Source organism: Natator depressus, chromosome 3 (assembly GCF_965152275.1).
Source record: "Natator depressus isolate rNatDep1 chromosome 3, rNatDep2.hap1, whole genome shotgun sequence".
Lineage (NCBI taxonomy): Eukaryota > Metazoa > Chordata > Testudines > Cheloniidae > Natator > Natator depressus.
This window is the reverse complement of record NC_134236.1, coordinates 171084734-171105121: the sequence shown is the minus strand read 5'-3', so window position 1 is coordinate 171105121 and position 20388 is coordinate 171084734. Positions and strand designations below refer to the sequence as shown.

The window sequence follows — 20388 nt, the reverse complement described above, 5'->3', positions numbered from 1 at the left end:
ATTAAAGCCAAACTGTGAGATCAAAGTAGTAAAAATGTCTTTCATGGATAATGGATTCCATCTCTATTCTGATAATTTTCATAGAATAATAATATCTGCTGAGTTCAAAAGAGACCTTTCATTAAAATCTGTCAAGTATACAAGTGTGTGAATGAAAGATAAGATTAGACAGACCATCACCATAAACCTGAAATCTGTTTCCCTCCCTTTCTCCCATAACCACAGAATCAGAAAAAAAGGAGATAGATTTTATTAGCTAAATTGAGGGGAAATGCAGGCAAATGACATTTAAGTGACAGTAGTAACTTTTGAAAATGTGTGTCTTGTGATAAAACGATAGCTTTTAGTTCCAACTGTATGTCTCAGGATTTTAGAATTGCAGGCCTGTTACGTTCCCCAAAATGGTTCTAATTTGTTTATTATGACCTTCAGTCACTTGTGTGACTTGGAATAAAGGTTTGATGAATTTGAGACTACTTGATAGATACATATATTCTGAGACAATGGCACACTGCTTTTTTCACTTAAAACCACACACACACACACACACACACACACACAGGTAACACACCTTTACTATTAGCCTAAATTATTTTTCCTGATAAATACAGCTGCAAGTGCATATATCTAATAATTAGATAACTGATATTCATATGAGATGTAAAAATAAGCTCTTCAGAAAGAAGCTGGTTAAATGTTCATTAATTCCCATTAGTCTTCAAAAGAATGTAAAGTAAAGGAGGAAAAGAAGAGAGAGACCAAAATAATTACAAGTATGAGTAGAGTAAGAAAGCAAAAAGGGGTTAAAGGAGATGGAAAATTGGAAGGAGAGAGGAGAACAGAAAAATTAAAAAGGAAGTAATAAAGAAGAAAGACACTTAACATAAAAAGAGCACATGACATAATAACCAGTGCATGGGAAAGACATTAAGATTTGAAGCGTGTTAAAATGTATGTAACATGAGCATACAGCCCACAGGCTTCAACAGGACTACTCCCATGAGTAAAGTGATATACATGCAAGCTTGCAGTTGCTGGCCTTGATAAGGCAGATACAACTCTGGGACTGCTTAAATGATGCCCCTCCTCATACCCTCCTCTCTATGGAAATTCATGGCTAACAGCAACTTCCAACCGTCAGAGTAGGTCTTGAATTTGTAGTTGTGTTTTAACACCTATTAATCCAGCAATTGTAAATCGTGTCCTGTAGTGTCTGCACTAGAATTTACAATTGTGTTAATTAGCATGTGTTAAGCATGACTAAAAATTCAAGTGCAAGCATATCTTAAGTTTTTTTTCCACAAAGTTTACTATTTTCCCTTAAAGTCAGCATTTTTAAATTAAAAAAAAAAAAAACAACCCAGCATTTTTGGCCAGCCTACTTTTCATTTTAATATTACTGAAATGAAACAAGAGTTAAGATCAGGTGAAAAACAACATCTTAAATCTTCTGCTCAAATTATTGCAATGAAATAGGGTTTTGCTTTAGGTTTTCTGTGTATTTGGGGTATGTACACACTACTGCATACCAAAACAAAACAAGTAGGAACTCTTCAGACTCGTATCACCAAAAGTCCACTAAAGAAAAAACTTGCATTGTCACACAAAGTGCCACTGGCTTGTCCTAGACACCTCTGTGCAAAGTGTAACATATGCCTTTTCCAACGCTGGCCTGTATTCTCACACAAGACATTTCCATCTTCTGACAACCAACCCCTCTCTGTGGCAATCTATTTCTCTCCATTAACTGAGCTTGTGTAGGAGCCAGTTGCTATATATTTCTGTTCTTGCATTCTCCTATTTTTTGCATCATGTTCCGTCTGGAGATTCAAAGTGTGCAAAAATCTCATTTTTGCCTCTAGTCAAAAAGAGGGCATGATAAGAGAAAAAAATTATATATACTTTCAACTGGATAGCAACTTCTTGGAACGGGAAACACATGCATCTTGGCCGTCATTAGTATGATTACCCTGAGCTGCTTTACTAGTGCCATTGCGTGTCATGGACTTGTCTTCACACACACTGCCTACAAGCTGCATTCTCATGTTACATACATTTTGACACCCCAAAAGCATCCCAGGCACCAACCGTGATAGAATCTGTCTTGCTGGCAACCACAAGTACCAAATGACTCTATGCTTTCCCTTTCCTCCAGCGTTCAGGTAATCTTTTTTTGGCAGATACTGTAAGCGTCAACTGCTGTAATCAAGTAAAGAGGCATGTGGCACCAACACTTCAAGGCTGTCAAAAGGAAAGAACTTCCCACAAAAGAGATGGCACTTACAGAACTACTGAAGCTGCCTATCAACCCCCCCACCCCCCGCCCAAGATTACTGAACACCCATGCCCTAGTTCAGCAGCTCAACACATATGAGGGCGGGAATAGTGTCATCTAAATGCATAATCATAAAAAAGTAAATGATCAGTTTACCAGCTACAAGTAAACTGCTATAAAACATAAGCATTAAGATTATCTCAGAAGGGAGCATCTGTGTGTTAACCTACAGGGATGCTTGTGTATGGGCAGAGGCTAGGACAGCACCACTAATTCTTCTCTGAACTAGAATAACTTCAATAATATTTAATACCTTCCTTGGATTTATTAGCCTTTCCTATCGCTTTGCATACTTGTGCATAGTTTGTGTAGAGACAGAGAGGCATTATAACAACCTTCTTCCATGTTCATTTTGAAAGGATTTCCTGTATCTATGAGAGCTTCTTGGTGGAAGATACAGAGGCAGAAATATCTTCCTTTTGCTTTGTCACTTGCCCACTAACAGACAAGTGCTGATATCCTTGTACTCTCCAAATGGAGATACTTCTCTCACACGGTGGTCCCTGAACCTTACACCTTCCTAGGAGGACTATTAAAAACTTACCCCCTGGCTTAATTCAATCATAAGATAGGAAGAACTGAAGACAAAAAATGAACACCATATAGCTCACATCTCATCTGCCACCTCCCACCACCCACCTTGAGGATCTCATTGCTCTTGAGAGAGCACTAGACAGACAAAACAGTCCCTACCGAATTAACTCACTTATGGATGCCCCTGTGCTATTTCTATAGAAATCTATTCACTTATTGGGAAGGTTTCCACTGAAACAATATAACAATAAGCATATGATGAAAAGTACAGACAAGAATAATATCACAAATACCAGGATATTAGTAAAAGTCCTAGCTTTTGCTGATTCAGATGCTAGTCAAGAAGAAATAGGGGGATAAGAAAGGTAAAACAAAATTAGTTCAGTCCAAAGAGATATCCAGCATGAACAAACCATACTGAAGGATACTGAAGCAGTTTGCCAGAAGCCCTAGCGATCCTCTGTCTCAACGAATTTGGATATCATCTGCTTGAATGGGGGTGGGGAAGTGTGAATACCAAAAATTATCATTTACGTTTGCCCCTTTCAACCTGATTTAGTCAGTTCACACCACTCATTTTCACACTGTGGAAAGCACCCCTCTGAAGGCAACTGCTGAGCTACTTAAGGGAAATTTGTAGAGGTTTTGGAAGATATGTCTCAGCAGCAAGTACAAAAGAATGTCCAGTGCAAAAGCAGATCAGATACTGAGTGACTTTCATAAAGTAAATTTTTGGAGGGTTTTGGGAAGATTGGCCTTACTTGTATCGTTTTATTACACAACCGGAAAATATGTCAACTGTTGTACTGAAAGAAATATTTAAAATATAAATCACTAATATTTTATTCATGTACAATCATATTTTGGAATGTTTGTTCCAAATATTAACTTTTACGGCTCAACTAAACTAAACCAAAGCTATTCCTGAAGTCTAAAATATCGGTGGCAATACGTCACTAAACATCTCTTTTCTGCCACTCTATAATGTCCTATACATCAAGATAAAAATATCCAGTCATCAATAGTGACACTAATGCAACAGTTGCAATGCTTTTTACTTGTGGCTCTGTTAGGTGTTTCAGCACAAAGGGGCCATGTCCTCTATAAAATAAAAATAGCAGCAATTAGTTATAATTCATTAATATTAGATATTGTATATTGTGTATACATAGTTTAACACAATTTTTAAATTATACCTCGACCTTTCTTTCACTATTTCTGTAACTGTGAATGAACAGGTGTAAACAACCTCCCAAGGCACAAGTTAGAACTAGAGTATTCCTATGTTACCAGACAGCCACCAAGATTCAGAACCCTTTCACTGAAGAGGTTTAATTGGTTACAACTGCAAGTAGCAGAGGCCTTACTGATTTTTTCATTGAGTGAAATTCCCCCAGCCCAGAGGACCGTTCATGGACATACATCCTTCTTAAGACCTTAGTATATGGCTAAATTAGGGCAGAAGCAGTAAATCTGGAGTTATGGGCACCCTACACTGTGCAAAATTTCACAATTACTGAGTAAAATATTCCCAGACATTTCCCCAGGAAAAAAGTCCATCTGCTGTCTTGGTAGACAGAATGGAGACTGAAAGTGAGACCATTCCAAAGGGAACAATGGTAGTGCCAAAATGTATCTGCCTATCTATAAAAGGGAGAAAATCAGCTGTTGGTATGTATGCAAGCACACCCCTTTTTAGCACTCATTTGACTTGAAGTCTGGAAGCATACTATTCAAAGTATTCGCATAAAACAGAAACCTTACAAATGACTTTGGATTTTAGTGTTAAATGTGTCTGAACATAAAAAAAAAATTTGAATCCCAGATCTAGTAAACTGAATGTGTTTTCAAGTAGTGAATCTATAGGCACTGAAGATCTTGGGATCCAGTGCCTATGTTGTTTTATTTCCTTTCAGTTTCCCCTCTTCAAGTTACTCAGCTTTCCCCAATTATGTCTCTTTGGGGATCTATGGGATTAGAGGAAAGTTTGTGTCATTAAAAACTGTCATTCTGTGGCAAAAACTAATTATGACTTAAGATTCCAAATAGAGACTGTGAGCTCTTTGAGGCAGGGACAGTGACTCAGTATATTTATGGATAGTTCCTAGCACATTGTGGGCACTACCATATAAAAATAAGAAACAATAATACAATTAATAATAGTATAATACGTCAATGCTACTATATACATAAATGTTATGTAATATGCACTTATGCAGATATATAGTAGCAAAGTTAAAAGCTTTTATGGTGTATTCTCTTTCCCCACTAAAATGAGTGAAATTTAGATCAGCAATAGTAAAAATCATTGTTAAAGCTAAATACCGGAGGAATGGAGCTATATGAAGACATTTAAACAACTCTGATTAAAAAACACTATTGGTTAAAATGTTCAAATCCAGGCACAAAAATCCATTTATGAGTCTGATTTTCAGAGGTAAAGAGAAGCTACTTCAGACACTGACTACAGTGAAATTTGTAGATGCTCATTAGTTTGGACATTTGTCCACTAATTTATTTATATACAACCAAAGATAAGCATGACTCAGAGCAATAGTGTGTATCTGAAAACTTTTAAGTCTAGCATTTGAATAATGTTTTTATGTTTGTTCCCTTATTTTAGTAAAACATTCAAGTCAATGACTGAAATGCTCTTTAACACACGCTTTTTGCTCTCTCTATTTTTTTTTTTTTTAGTGATAGTATGCAAACAGTCAGACAGATATGGACAGTTTTAGGAATTGTTTGAGGCATGGGAGATTGTATTTTTCTTTCCAGTGCTATTGAGTTACATTTTTCAGTACATGGAGTGTCTCTCTGTACAGACACATATCTTCTGTAAGTAGTTAAGGTAATATACCTAAAATTTCTAAAAATCAGATACAATTATTTCTGTGATCTAGACAATACCAGGTGCTCTGTATGGGAAAAGGACTGGGTCAGGTGTTTTAGGACCAAAAGGTTGCATGTTAAAAAACACATATTTAAATTTAAGCCTCTTTCCTTTTTCCCTTAAGTGACCTGGGATGAAATCTTGACCCCGCTGAAATTAAGGGGAGTTTTACCATTGACTTCAATGGGCACAGAATTTCACCCCTGACTTTCAGAGGTGCTGGGCACCTACAGCTTCATCTGATTTCAGTGGAGGCCATGGATACCTAGCACCTCCAAAATCAAACCACTTATGTAAGTGCCTAAACAGAAACTAGGCACTTTAACCATCCAAGTATGTACATTCTGTCCATGATTTTACACTTGAAAGCATCACTTTTCTGCAAAAATGAGTAGCTTGCAACACAGACTTACTGTACTTTTTGCAAATACTTGCTAGTACTTTGTTTATTCAAAATGTTAGACAAGTAAGTTTGAATCCTGATGAGGCATGATAAATGTCAGATAAAAGAAAGCTGAATTTATAAGCACAGATAATGACTGTCTACCATTTAGCAAATAAGACAGAATAGCAGGATTCAGAGTCAATGCCAATTAAGTGTCAACACTTCCTTCCATCTGGCATGGGGACATGAAAAAAAAACAATTACAATAATTAGATCTCTATGCTGTTCTATATCTAAAACGATTACAAAAATCAGTATTTTTCAACTTTCATATTTTGAACATATAAAACATATGTATAATAAACACACACATGCCCTGATTCACCACTATCTTACTCCAATTTATTGGTGTGACAGCACTGATTTAAAAACTAGAGTAACAGTGGAGAATCAAGGATGTATAATTCAGTTAAAGGCAAATAACTGGGGCAGTTTGATGGGAATACACACAATTATACTCACTCTTCTAATTCTGAGAATTGGAAGACCCTTAAAATTGATTGGAATCATCTCTGCTAACTTTTTATTGTAGTTGTAGTTCTTAAATATTGTGCAAATTAGCACAAAATATGTCTATTTTCTTTTATCCCTATTTTTTAATAAAACATATATACATAGTACATTAAGAAAGTAGATGTAAAAATGTTAATGAATGGAAGCCCAAACATTTGATAGTAGTGGTCACATGGCAATTTGCAAGGAGCATAAGGGTGGTGAAAAATTTGTGTGTAAATGTACATATTCTATTTTTTTTAAAGTACACTCCTCTATAATATTTCCTTCATCTTGCCTTTTCCTTGATAAACAGAAAGTAGAATTCATTTTTTTAGTTAACCTCCAGTAAGAGTCTTCAGTTGACCAATCTTGTTCTCACCTTGAAGTTAACAGGAAGAACCTGGCTGTGGGATTAGAGATTCACCAGTCTGCATCCAGACCTCAGGATGCAGGTTAAACAATCCTGATGTAAAGTATACTATTGTCTAAGTAGGAAGTGGTCTTTTTACAAGGAGTAAGGTGGAGTTCACGGAAGATCTCATATAAATGTAAACACAGTAGAACTTCAGAGTTACGAACTGACCAGTCAACCACACATCTAATTTGGAACCGGAAGTACACAATCTGGCAGCAAAAGAGACCGAAAAAAAAAGAAAAAAAAAAAGCAAATACAGCACAGTACTGTGTTAAATGTAAAATACTAAAAAAAATAAAGGGAAAGCAGCATTTTTCTTCTATATAGTAAAATGTCAAAGCTGTATTTAGTGAACATTCAGTTGTGTAAACTTTTGAAAGAACCATAATGTTTTGTTCAGAGTTATAAACATTTCAGAGTTACGAACAACCTCCACTCTCATGGTGTTCTTAACTCTGATGTTCTACGGTAAAGGGCAAAAAGACAATCTCAGCTTTCAGATTTTTATCCTATCAAAAAAGACCTTGGTGAAAAATACCTGAAAGTCAATTTATTGACACCTGCTTTCATGCTTAAGATAGCAAACAAATCCAATGAGAAAATTCCAAGTGTTAACATTCCAATATGAAAAGCTAGAATCTGTCAAATTCATTCCAATCCACAATATGCATCATTACCTTTACTTGGTGCTGACTTTCTCACAGAGGCCACGTGGTCTTCAGAGATCGCAAGACGTCTCAAAACATCAGCCAATGCTGCTTTTAGCACAGTGATTTCATCTTCTTGTTGCTGCACTCTCAGTTCGAGAGCTGAAAGACGGTCTTGGACATCGGATGTGCTTGCAGCAGAGATGCTATCATCTAGTTGGGGATAGGGGGAGAAAGGAGGAGGGAATTCAATTGTTTTTTTCAAAACTAAAAACTACTAAAAAGAAAAGAGTTATAAAAACATACAGTGCAATCTTGTTTATCAAAAATGTTTGGGGGATACTGAAGATTTTGGATAAAGATGATAACGGATAAGTATGGGATCATAAGCATAACCAACATAAGGAGAAGATTAAGGCCCTTAAACATTGAAGCTTACACAGGATGTTTGGAAACTGAACTTGTACTGTAATGGGAACAAGATACATGCTAAACAGGACAAGGCTATATTTTCAAATGTAATACAAAATAAAATATATGCAAACACTTTGAAGTGTATTCTACTACAACTTTTAAAGAAGCATCCTCAGCATCCTTCGCTTTAAAGCATGAGATAATTAAAAATCAATTTAAAAATACACAAGTCACCAAGACCAAATTTAATGAAGTGACAACTCCAATTCAAAAATATTCTAGATCAGATGTTTTAACTTGTTACTTTTTCTTCTTTTTACTGTTTTTTTTTTCACATCACCACACTGTATGATCCAAAAAAATATACTACTTTATAACATTTGGCCCGAAGTGAAGAGAACAGAAAGTAAATATGCTGTGAAGGGCTCCAAAAATCTGTTTGGCCACACAGAAATAGATTAGTACTGAAGGCATAATCCGGCCAAATCTATTCTTCAGTGGTAAAATGGGAATTACAGCTTCTGCATATTCTTTGCCTTTGACAGCTCATTGCATTATTTCTGCCAAGCCAAAATAACACATCATAGGTTTTTATTTTTAGCATAAATCAGAGTCTGTGCACTACAAATGGGTTGTAAAAAAATACATGTCAAAGAAAAGGTATTCATAAAGGTATCCTTGGTGAGTTTGGGTTTATGCATACTCTAAACAAAATACAAAGTGTAAAATCACTGGGGTTCATAAAGTTTACTTATTTAATATTGGATGGGTGACATATATGAAGCACATTCATACCATCAAATCATATGTAAAAGCAAATATGCAAATAGTAAAGTTCATTATTGTTTGTGAAATGTTATGCACATTTTAAATTTTGGGCCACTAGTTTCATGAATTTCAATGCAGGGAAACAACTTAAATTATAACTTTTTAAAAATGCTTAATCCTGAAACCCTTTATTATCCAACATAGGCCCTGATCCTACAAACACTTATACACCTGAGTAGTCCTCAAGCTCAATGTAAGTAAGTGATTGCAAGAATGGGGGACAAAGCACTCCCTACCTTGACTAGTCCCAATGAAATAAATACAACAAAGGTGGTAAGGGTTTGCACCATCAGGCCCTAAGCTGTTAAAACTGATAAAATGTTTACATTTGGGAGTAGTTATTGAAGTAGCACCAAATTCTATTTTATTGTAATTCTTAATACTGATATTTTATGAGATACAAAGAAATCACCATAGGATTTATTCAAACAAGAGAAGTTACAAGTGAAATGTACGTATGGCAGAAACAGTGGCAAGAATATCCAAAGAGATATTGGCATAAAATGTCTTTTTACAAAATATGAAGGCTTGATTATCAATTTTTGCCAGTCAGATATATTTTTAAAAAGAAAAATTAAGATTGCTTTTTAGGCTGGAAACTCACTTAAATCTAAAAGGAAGATAAATTACAAGGGGATTTGGAGCAGTGTATATAATATGCATTTTGTAGTCCTGAGTTAATGGGAGGAAAAATATATGCTAATAATGATAGGTGTATACTAATCAATAAAAAGCTGCATTGTAAGACACATGTAATCAGTTCAGTAATGTGGATAGCAGCTGAAAGACTCTAAACAAAAACACCTTTAATCCTGGCAAACGTACGTATGCCTAAAACATACAGAAAAAAGTGAACAGCCATATTTCTTATGTCATTGGCATCTGTGGGATATTTCAACTGCTACATAAGTATTCTGCAAGATCACCCACCAGTAAGAGACTAAGTCTTCATGCTTAGAAGACGCAACTTAAAAAAAAAGAGAGAGAGAATGAAAGGGTTGTTACAACATATGGAGGGAAAAGGTAATGACACCAGTGCAAGATTACACATTTTATTTCCATACACCTTCAGTGGATATAAGAAATTTCTGTTTCTTGCAGAAAGCTTATTTACTAAAATAAGAAGCACAACACAAACAGATCGTGCACCATTATGTCTTACTCTAGTCAGAAAAGAAACATAAGTTCCCTAATGTACAAAGAATAAACAAGTGCTTTTAAATGCCCCCATGTCAAACAAGTGACAAAACATAAAAAGCTGTATTTTAAAATTTTGCTCAAAGTAAAGAGTGCATGTTATCCTTCTCTAAACTAATAAAAACTTAGAAACGTTATAACTCATGAGGAAGACACTCGACTTCCTGGAATTCCAAAAAGTACAACACAATTATACTTTTGCTAAATAGAGATATTATGAGCATTCAAATAAAATATGGGATGATCGTTGTCAACTTCATACCAAAAACTGCAACTATAAGCCAGCTATATTGTCTTAAAACAAGGAAGACATTAATTGTAATTAAAATTAAAGATATACTGAAAGAATAGCAAAATAACTGTAAGGATCTTTAAAGCTCATCTTATGCTGGTAGCAATCAAATCCAAAATACCACTGCTATCACATAATACCTGTCGCAATACACCCCCAAATCAATTAGCCCAAATTGAAGTGCTTCATATGGAAGTAAAATAAAAAATAAAATAAAATATAAACAGCAGTGAAAAGTCTTACAATGAGTAAATCCCCAGGCCCTACAGATACACTACAGATTACTATAAAACATTTGTAAAAAGAAACAATCAGACATCTTTTAGTTATGTTTCATCAGAGTTTTAAAAGCCAGACATTACCATGTTCACTGTGTGAAATCCAATAGTAATTACCAAACAAGGCTCCACTACTTAAGACTTATCTATACTAGCCTATAATTCAGACTATGGGGGTATGAATAGTGGCTCACACCAAAGTGCTGGGCTGTAACTCCTCTGTGTGGATGCTGCCGGACGAACTAAACGGTTTCCAGTTCACATTAACGTAGCCCTCTTCAAACAGGACTACTTTAATGTAAACTAGGAACCTTTTAGTTCATGCTCACAACATCTAGACAGGGGGAGTAACAATACAGCACTTTGGTACGCACTGCTATTCATTCCTCTGTAGTCCAAACTGCGTGGCAGCAGAGACATACCTTAGTCTGCTCATCTATTTCCTTGATGAACACAGACACTAGGTATTTAAGTGAAATACTGGCCAATGCAAATTATTGTATTTTCAGTATTGACATCAACTAAGTCTGTTTTGTACTGGAACCAGATACCAAATAAAATGATCATCAAGAAAAGTATTTAGCAACTGGACTGAGTCATTCTCGTTTTCTGCAACAATGGCTGCAGAGAAATTCTTGCTGCCATTAGAAACTTACAAGAGAAGCTGGAAAGCAGACCTGCTTTGACTTAACCACAAAGATCAACATCTAGAATGCAAACCCAATAGCATAAGATAACTAAGAAGCTCAATCTATTTAGTTTATTCAAAAGAATGTTGAGAAGTGACTTGATCATGATCTATATGTCCCTAAATGGGTCAGAGATTTCTGAGAGCAGACAGCACTTTAATCTTGCAGAAAAGGGCATAATGAGGTCCAGCGGTCAGAACCTAAAGCTAAACAAATTTAGACTGGAAAAAGGGTGCAAATTTTTAACTTGGCAGTAATTAACCATTTGAATAACTTACCTAGGGATATGATGGATTCTCCATCTCTTGAAGTCTTAAATTGAGACTGCACCTCTCTCTAAAAGATATGCCATAGCTCTAACAGAAGTTATGGAATCGAAGAAATTATTGGGTGAGATTTTTTGGCCTATGTTATGCAGGAAATCGGACTAGATAATCATAAAGACCTGTCTGGCCTTAAATTTATTTATCTGACTCTTAATAATAAGCAAGAACAACCTCCAAGGAAGAGCAAGAGTACTGAGGCTGATATTGAGGACCAGAGTAACACTCCAGGAAGATGACTTATTAGTACTTAGCACACCAGAGGAGAAAGAGATATTATAGGTTAGATAGATATAGATAGATTATAGGTTAAATTGTGAAACATTACAGATATAAAATGAGTTACCTAAAACTGAAATGCTTAACTGCAAAAACAAACTAAAATTCCAAGAGATCCCATTTCCAAAAGTGCTTGGAAAACTGAAACAATCGGGTACCTACTTCAAGTTACCCTAAAGGATGCCTTCAAACTAAATATGACTGGCTATCATCCAGACCATTACAACAAATTTAGGACACTGGAAAATTATACTGCTCTTCTTCCTTGGCAGATCAGCAGTTTTCAAAATGAATTGTTTTCACAGATTTCTGCTTCCCTTACAAACGTTTCCTTGTAATCTAAATACCATTTTTTAGGGCACTGATTATATATATACACACATATATACACACACACACACACACACACACACACACACACACATTTTTTAAAGATAGTGTTAGAGTATTAATGGGCAATTTTTCACAATCATGCTGCCCAGCACAGCAGGCCTAGAGGTCACTAGACCAAGAGCAAACATATGGCAAACAGAAAAACCAAGCAAAGAAACCTCTTAAACTACAAAATATGAACAAGCAGTATTCTACTTTCAGATATTACAGAAGCCACCTGCAATGCACTCATTCCAGAATGAAGTCAGTATAACATTTCAAAATTCAGAAGCAAAAAACAAACAAAACACCAACCTGTATGGCATTCTGTTTTCTAACTTTGCAAGTACTGCCTACCAATGATTTTGTCACAGTTGACTTTGCTACACTAATTTTAGTTTTTGAAAAGCAAACAGGAATAGCACTTAAATATTGTAGTTCAACGACGTTTTCTTAAGTTAACATCCATTAATTTTCTTCACAAATCTAAGTCTACTTTGTGTAAATAAACTAAAGTTGCTGTGCTGTTATTTCATTCAAATATATGGCTGTCATTTAACAGAGTAACAGAAGTAAATATTTCTAAAGGCTCAAAATATTTATGGCTTTCTTCAGTTATGCAATATCGTGTGTAACCAATGCTACAACAGAACTTATGATACTCATGATATAAAGTCTTCCTCTGACATAGCAATTAAATACTTTTTCGCTTCTAGTGTAAAATCCTGGTCCTACTGAAATCAACTGGAATTTTTTTTGCCATTGATTTCTAGTGAGCCAGGATTTGGCCCATACAGTTTAAAATTTCTCAATTTTTTTTATGAATGTTATTATTCAGGATTTTACAATTTTCCCATTTTAATTTAAGTTACATTTTCAATCCAGGACAAGGATTTTTAAGACAGGAGCAGGGTACAGGGAATGGAGTACACACAGCTGATTATTTTGATTTCCAAAGAGTATGCTTTGGATTTATGTTTTAAATAGTGCTTTTTAGCTCAGTGTAATGGAGTGCACTCACCTCTCATGATCACCCCCTTGGCCGAGTATGTGTGCCCACTCTCTCTCTCATTGTCCCTGCTCAAAAAATAGAGCAGTGCCCCAGGGCTCCCACCCTGGAGACAATGTCTTCACCCTCTTGGGCTTCCTGGCTACAGATCTCCAGCTAGGCCACTACAGTTCAGATCCCTCTCTGGGGTGCCTCAATGTCCAGGCCACTTCCCCCCCAGTGGCTAATGGGGGCTTGGTGGGGGGGACCCAGGCCCGCCCTCTACTCCAGGCCCCAGCCCAGGCACCCTGTAGATTGCAGCAATCTGCTGTGTCCCTTTAACTATGTCCAACGACTTCTCTAATTCCCTGGGCCACTTCCCCGTGGTCCCACACCATCTTCACCCTTATCTTAGAGCTTTGTCCTAATGGAGTCCCAGCAACCAGCTCAGGGCTCCTTCTCACTCTCCCCGGTTTCTGGCAGTGCTGCCTTGTCTGGGGTCTATCACTCAGCCATACACCATCCACACTCCTGCAGCTCCAGCAAGGAACTGAACTCCCTCTGGCCCTGCAGCTCCTCTTATACTAGGTTGCTGGGCCCTGTTTGACTGTGTCTCACACAGCCACTCTAGGCAGCTTGGAGGACCCTCTCCACTGCCCTTTTTTGGGCTGGGGTGTGGCAGGGCAACAAGGTCTCCAGCAGGGGGCCTCAGAGGGTCTGGTATACCCCGTCACACCAACTTTGTGCACTATCATTACCTTATAATATTCAATGTGTATTATTCTTGACATAACAGGGAACATTACCAAAGAGCTCATAATATAGATATGAAGTAGAATACTCGATATATACCAAAAACCTTCCAGATCTAATGTCATGGCATGTGATTTATTTAAAAGAAACTATCACCTGTGCACCTGATCAATGAAAAATCATTTTTATGATGTAAAGACAAAAAAAGATTTAACTTTTTAAAAACATTTTTTTTTTTAGAGGGGGATGAATTTAGTGCTCAGAAAATCTCTGAAACAAAAGCCCCAGAGACTAGAGTCCTCTTTCCATATAACATGTACAGCCACAGCACTGCAAAATGCTCCATGCTACTTTTCTAATTAGGGATGTAAAAGGTTCAACGGTTAACCAGTAAGCATTAGGCTTACTGTTAGCCAACCTTAACGGTTAACCCTGGCTACCCTGTGGTGGGACCCCAGCCCCGGCCGCACTGGAGCGGCCTCAGAGCGACCCCAGTCCCGCCAGCTGGCCGGAGCAGCCCCAGCCATGGCCGCGCCACGCCGACTGGCCAGAGTGACCCCAGTCTCGGCCACCCCGTGCCAACCGTCTGGAGGGGCCCCAATCCCACCAGGCCAGCCGGAGCGACCTCGGTTAACGGTTAATTGGTTAAACAATATAATTTTAATAGTTTAACTGGTTAACTTTTTAAACCGATATTTACATCCCTACTTCTAATTTGCCTAAGTGGGTTGAAACCACTTCTAGAAGATGGGAGAGTTCAGTTTCTCAGCCCATTCGGTGCTGGAACTCTTTGCCAGAAGCCCTAAGAGGCACCAGCGATGGTGCTGGACAGACCTCCAAACACAATTCACATAGGCCACTAAGCAGACTTAGCAGGGTAATCACCTTTTAAAATCTCCGCCTTAGTCACTGACTACTTCAGACAAATTTGAATTGTCCACCTAAATGTAAAAGAAACATATCAAGCCTTCTATACTGGGCTCATAATGATAATATCAGAGCACCTATCAATCCCATTATCAGTCCTATATGCCAACTAATCCCTGCATAATATGCCCAAACATCACAAAGAGTTTGATTTTCGAGAAAAAACAACATTTGAGAAAAACAAATTCTACAAAACCCAGCACATGGAAATTTAAACTACAGAGTGGAAAAGCCAGCACTTCATCCAATAAGCCACACAAACCACAGATATTTTTACACCCCCTCTGCCAACACACACAATTTCCCCAGTAACATGAAAGCCCCTTCAATGTGGGAACACAGTCTAAATTTCCTGTGTTCCCAGGACCAGATTCAGTCTCATGATTAAAGACTGTAAAATGAAATGGTACCAAAACAATCATTCTCATTACAATCTGAAGGCTCTGTGTGGGGGGGCTGCATGTCTCTCAGTTCTCCCTTCGGTGCCACTTTTTAGACAACCTGCCATTTTTGTTCTGAAGAACCGTGAATCATCTGACTGGCTGAGGATTATTAGAAACATATTTCTAGAAAGATAATTCAAAAAATTCCTTTTGCAATCACTTTCAACGGAATAAATTTCTTTGCAGTTTGCTGCAATATATTGGTATTAAAATCAGCTTATAAGGTGGCAAAACCAATGACACAAGACAACTTTTAATAATATGGAAGTATCAGACTCTACAGACCCCAATGCCTCTGTTGACCCTTTCAAATGTTAACATGCATGAAAACAACAAAAGGTTTTGTAGCTATATGAATCATGTAAGGAATACAACTTTGAACTCGGATTCAAAATCAAAACAAACATGTACAGTTAAACAACCCAAACGTATAGGTAGACTACGAGAGGAAAACTCTTATTGACTGCTGGAAATTTAAACTGGACATGGCGACAATATATATTACAGCACTGTCCCCTTTGCCACTCTTTCCCCTGCTTTTTAAAATATTCATTTAATAACAGATGCACTGTTTGATTAGTTTTATATAAAATATGAAGGACTACTGGTAAAAGAGGCAAGAGTTTTTGCTTATTTTTTCCTATCAAACAATCGTCGAGATGTACTGACGTGATTATTCGTAGCAATAGTAGATAAGTGTTACTAAACTGACCTTGCTGTACTGATGCACTACATTGTTAAACATTCCATATTTACATTTATATTTTGAATCCCTGTGTACTATTGAAGTTGTAGAATTTTAAATTTACATTCCTTTTTGTGATTCATTCTCTTTCCATTAGCTTCCAGAACTTTTGTTACACTAATGGTTCTCTGCAGGGAACTAAAGATCTACATGAATGGATCACTTTGCAGGATTAGGGCTTTAAAATGCGGGTACTCTGCCTAAATGGGGAATAACAGCCACATGCCTAAAGTATGAGCTTCCAAAGGCTATGCTATAATTTCATAATTAGGAATATGATAATCTTAATAAAAACCACAATCCAGGCTTAAACCTGAAAAATCACTGCCCTCAACATTCCTTTTCAAGTTTCATTATGTTGTTATAAATTTATACAAGTATGTAATAAATATAAACTTACGAGCTTGGGACTTTTTATGTGTAGTCATATTCAGGTTTGGGGTTTTTTAACAATTAGACATGAACTTTGTCCATTAATAGCTTGGAAGTTTAAAAGGAATGTTTAAAAAGACAAGACATTTCTATATTATTTACTGTTAGGGTTGCCAGGCGTCTGGTTTTCAACCAGAACCGCCCGGTCGAAAAGGAACCCTGGCAGCTCTGACTAGGCCACTAAAAGTCCAGTCGGCAGCGAAGCAGGTCTAAGTTACGCTCCCTGCCTGCCCTGGTTCTGTGTGGCTCCCGGAAGTGGCAACATGTCCTTGCGGCTGGCCCCAGGCACAGGGGTGGCCGCGGGGGATCCATGCGCTGCTCCTACCCAGAGTGCCAGCTCCGCAGCTCTCATTGGCCGGGAACCACAGCCAATGGGAGCTGCAGAGCCAGCGCCTGTGGACCGAAGCAGTGCGCGGACCCTCCTGGCTGCACCGCAGCCTAGGGGCTGGAAATGCCAGCTGCTTCCAGGAACCGCCTGGCCGGAGCCCACCCGCCCCACCCCCTGCCCCAGGTTGGAACCCCCTCCCGCACCCTAACTGCCTCCCAGAGACTGCATTCTTCACCCCCTGCCTCAGTCTGGAGCCTTCTCCCACACTCCGAACCCCTCATCCCTGGCCTCACCCCAGAGCCTGCACCCCCAGCCACAGCCCTCACCCTCTCCCGCACTCCAACCCCCTGCCCCAGCCCAGTAAAAATGAACAAGTGAGAGACAGTGGGGGAGAATGAGCAACGGAGAGAGGAGTGAGCGGGGGGCCCTCGGAGAAGGGGCGGGGCATGGGCAGGGCCTCAGAAAGGGGTGGATCAAGGGTGTTCGGTTTTCTGCAATTAGAAAGTTGGCAACCCTCTTCACTGTTCCTGAACTAACTTTTATATGAATTTTTGCATTAGGTGCGAAGTATGCATTATGTTAAGTATTAGCCAACAGACTATAAGTTAGCTAACTCATAGCCTTTCACTCACAGGTTATCAGTATGAACCTAACTCAGTGAAATAGTGACCAATGGTCTTTACCATCTGATGGCCCATTTGAAAATAGTCAGTGTCTAGGCACCTTATACTGCATGTTATACTATCTCCAGCATAATATATGCTTTTATAAAAACTGAACTGGCACAGAAATTGAACTATCATCTATATCCTCCATAAAGGAGGTCCCAGTAGGTCAAGATTGAGATATATTGGTAGGAGAGGATGCACTGCTGCTGTAATTAATTCTGTACAGATTACACCTCTGTCTCTAGTGCTGTCAGCTCAGCACCTTTCTTAAAAATTAAGCCAAGTTCAAAATAAAAAAAATGTTTATAACACTTTTACCTTTTAAAATATAATTTTATGGACCAGCAAACAGTAGTTAAATAAAACATTATAGTCACTCCAGAGAACACAAACACAGATTTTAGGTATTGGCATGTGGGCCATATAAATCGGTCTGACTAAAGTTAGTGTTTTAAATCTATTTTTAGGCACCTAAATGAACATGGTCTTATTTTCTAAGGTGCTGAGTTCAAATGAGTTATGTGGCTGTTCAGCAACTCTGAAATTAAGGAAACTTTGTAGGTGCCTAAAACTTGATTTAAGAGCCTAACTTCAAGTAACTTAGATTTGAAAGTTTTAGCCACAGAGTCTAATGGTATATTTCATCAACTATTATTTTTCTAATCAAATATAATCCTTGTGACCAGATATGCTGTGCACACTACTCAATGTTTAAAGTGCAGTTTCTTGGCATTTGCTGATTTTAATATACTAAAATTTATTAGACCTTATTACTCAGGAAATAATCAGCTTAATCTACTTAGAGAATGCTAAAAAGGAAAAATTCAGATATATCAAAAAACTCGTATAATTATTAAATTGCATCTCCAAAGAGTTTAACAAACATTTGTATCAGATAACTATCTTCATCTTCATGTTACACTAAAAAATTTCTAAAATCATTTGTGGCTTTTCAGGCTCTTTGGCTCAGAAATAAAGGAGCCAGAGGATTACAAACACATCCTTAAAACCACTTCCATAATAACCACAAATTACAGAAGCTATGTCTAAAGATGAAATTTCTCAGAATAGTCCAGTAAATCTGCCTCTGAAAATATTCTGGAATTATCTTAATATAAGTAATCTAGAAACATATCAATGTATGATTCATACAGTAGACCATACATAGTATTTTCATTGCCAACAAAATGTGGCCAGTATTAGTTTCCAGCTTGTAAAAGATTCCAGTAACGGTGTTGATTGTCTGATACCCATATTATATAACAAAGTCAATTTTATTCTTGCCAATACTGAATTTTGAGAAAAATTCATATATCTACATGTATACACATCTACCCCACATATGTGATGTTGATATCCTGGTAATAAATTGCGGATCCACATTGCATTTTTAATGCACCTTTTACAACCTCACCTATAACACTGCCCACGAATCTATCTTCCTTGGGGTTTATCTCAAAGTTCCAAACTTCCCAGTAGCTGCCTTCAGTCACTGGCTTTTTTTAAATGCTGTGGTTTAAAAATCATTCCTCTTCTCCCCAAATGGGAAATTCTCACCACCCTACCCCAAAATCCCCACAACCCTCTTGTTTTGGAATGCAAACTGGGCAATGGACTAATGCCAGGTTGACGATCCACAATCTTATCTTCCACAACTGTGAACAAGGATATTTACTGCTTTTCAGCAAGGCACACAGTGTACTTGCTTGTAGCCCTAGGTATCTTGAGACAGGATTTAAAGTAGTATTGTATACATAAAAGTGCCATTTAAAAAAAAAGATTTTAGAAGTATTTTACCTTTGTTACTTTTAATATCCCCTTCTCACTCTGAGGCCTGTACAGTTGGACTCATAGCACTGACTTCACAAGTAGAATACAAAGAAACAGTCTCAATAACACACTTAAAAGTGTCTAAAACATTTCTAAAATAATTTTTCTGTTACATTGACAAGATACATGTCTGTGTGCCAGACAGAATTCATGATGCTGTGGTATGATTATTGACACTTGCTTGGGATGCCATGGATAACTGACTGAGGAGTCACCCAGCCATTCCCAAGCCCTTTATATCATCCTTCACAATTTTGCATTACATATTTTAAGTTCTGCAAGTGTAAAAATAATCAGAAACGTTACAAATTTTGATGGGATTTTCTGTTCCCTAAAATAAACGTCTGAAAGTTTGATGTGGGGGAGAATAGAATAGATGAGACTTTTGCAATATATTATACTACAAGTTGAAAATTATACATATATAGACAATATAAATATTTGAAATTATATATATGTGGAAAATATATAATGTTTGTGTATGTTTACGTTATTTTAGGTGGTGCTAGTAGCACTGCCTAATACTGGGAATTGTCAGGCAATCTTAAAAGACTCTTTTTGGTTGCTTATTACTTTGCCAAACTTTAACAACTGGGGCTGAAATTTTCCATATTAAGTGTCCGCTTTGGGCTGCCCTCCCCCACCACCAACCCAAAACAGTTCAGCAATTTCTGAGAACAAGGCTAAGGAAAAAATATGATTTGCCCAGGTTAAAAAATTCTGGTGACCTTTTCTTTGAACAGCTTTTGCATGCCTGTACTTTGCAGCAGGGATTTGACATTTATGTCAGGGATGTGCTTTTTGCTGTCTCCATGAAAATCTGCCTAAATCTGGCCAT

General features: G+C 37.4%; 1 protein-coding gene across 6 annotated transcripts in view; it reads right to left on the bottom strand.

Annotated features, from left to right (window-relative positions):
• EML4 (EMAP like 4) overlaps positions 1–20388 on the bottom strand; it is a 248182-nt gene that overhangs the window by 105169 nt on the left and 122625 nt on the right. For all 6 annotated transcript variants that reach the window (XM_074949340.1, XM_074949341.1, XM_074949339.1 and 3 more), the window contains exon 2: positions 7795–7977. In XM_074949340.1, coding sequence (XP_074805441.1) covers positions 7795–7977 — 183 coding nt within the window. The remainder of the gene's footprint in view (positions 1–7794; positions 7978–20388) is intronic.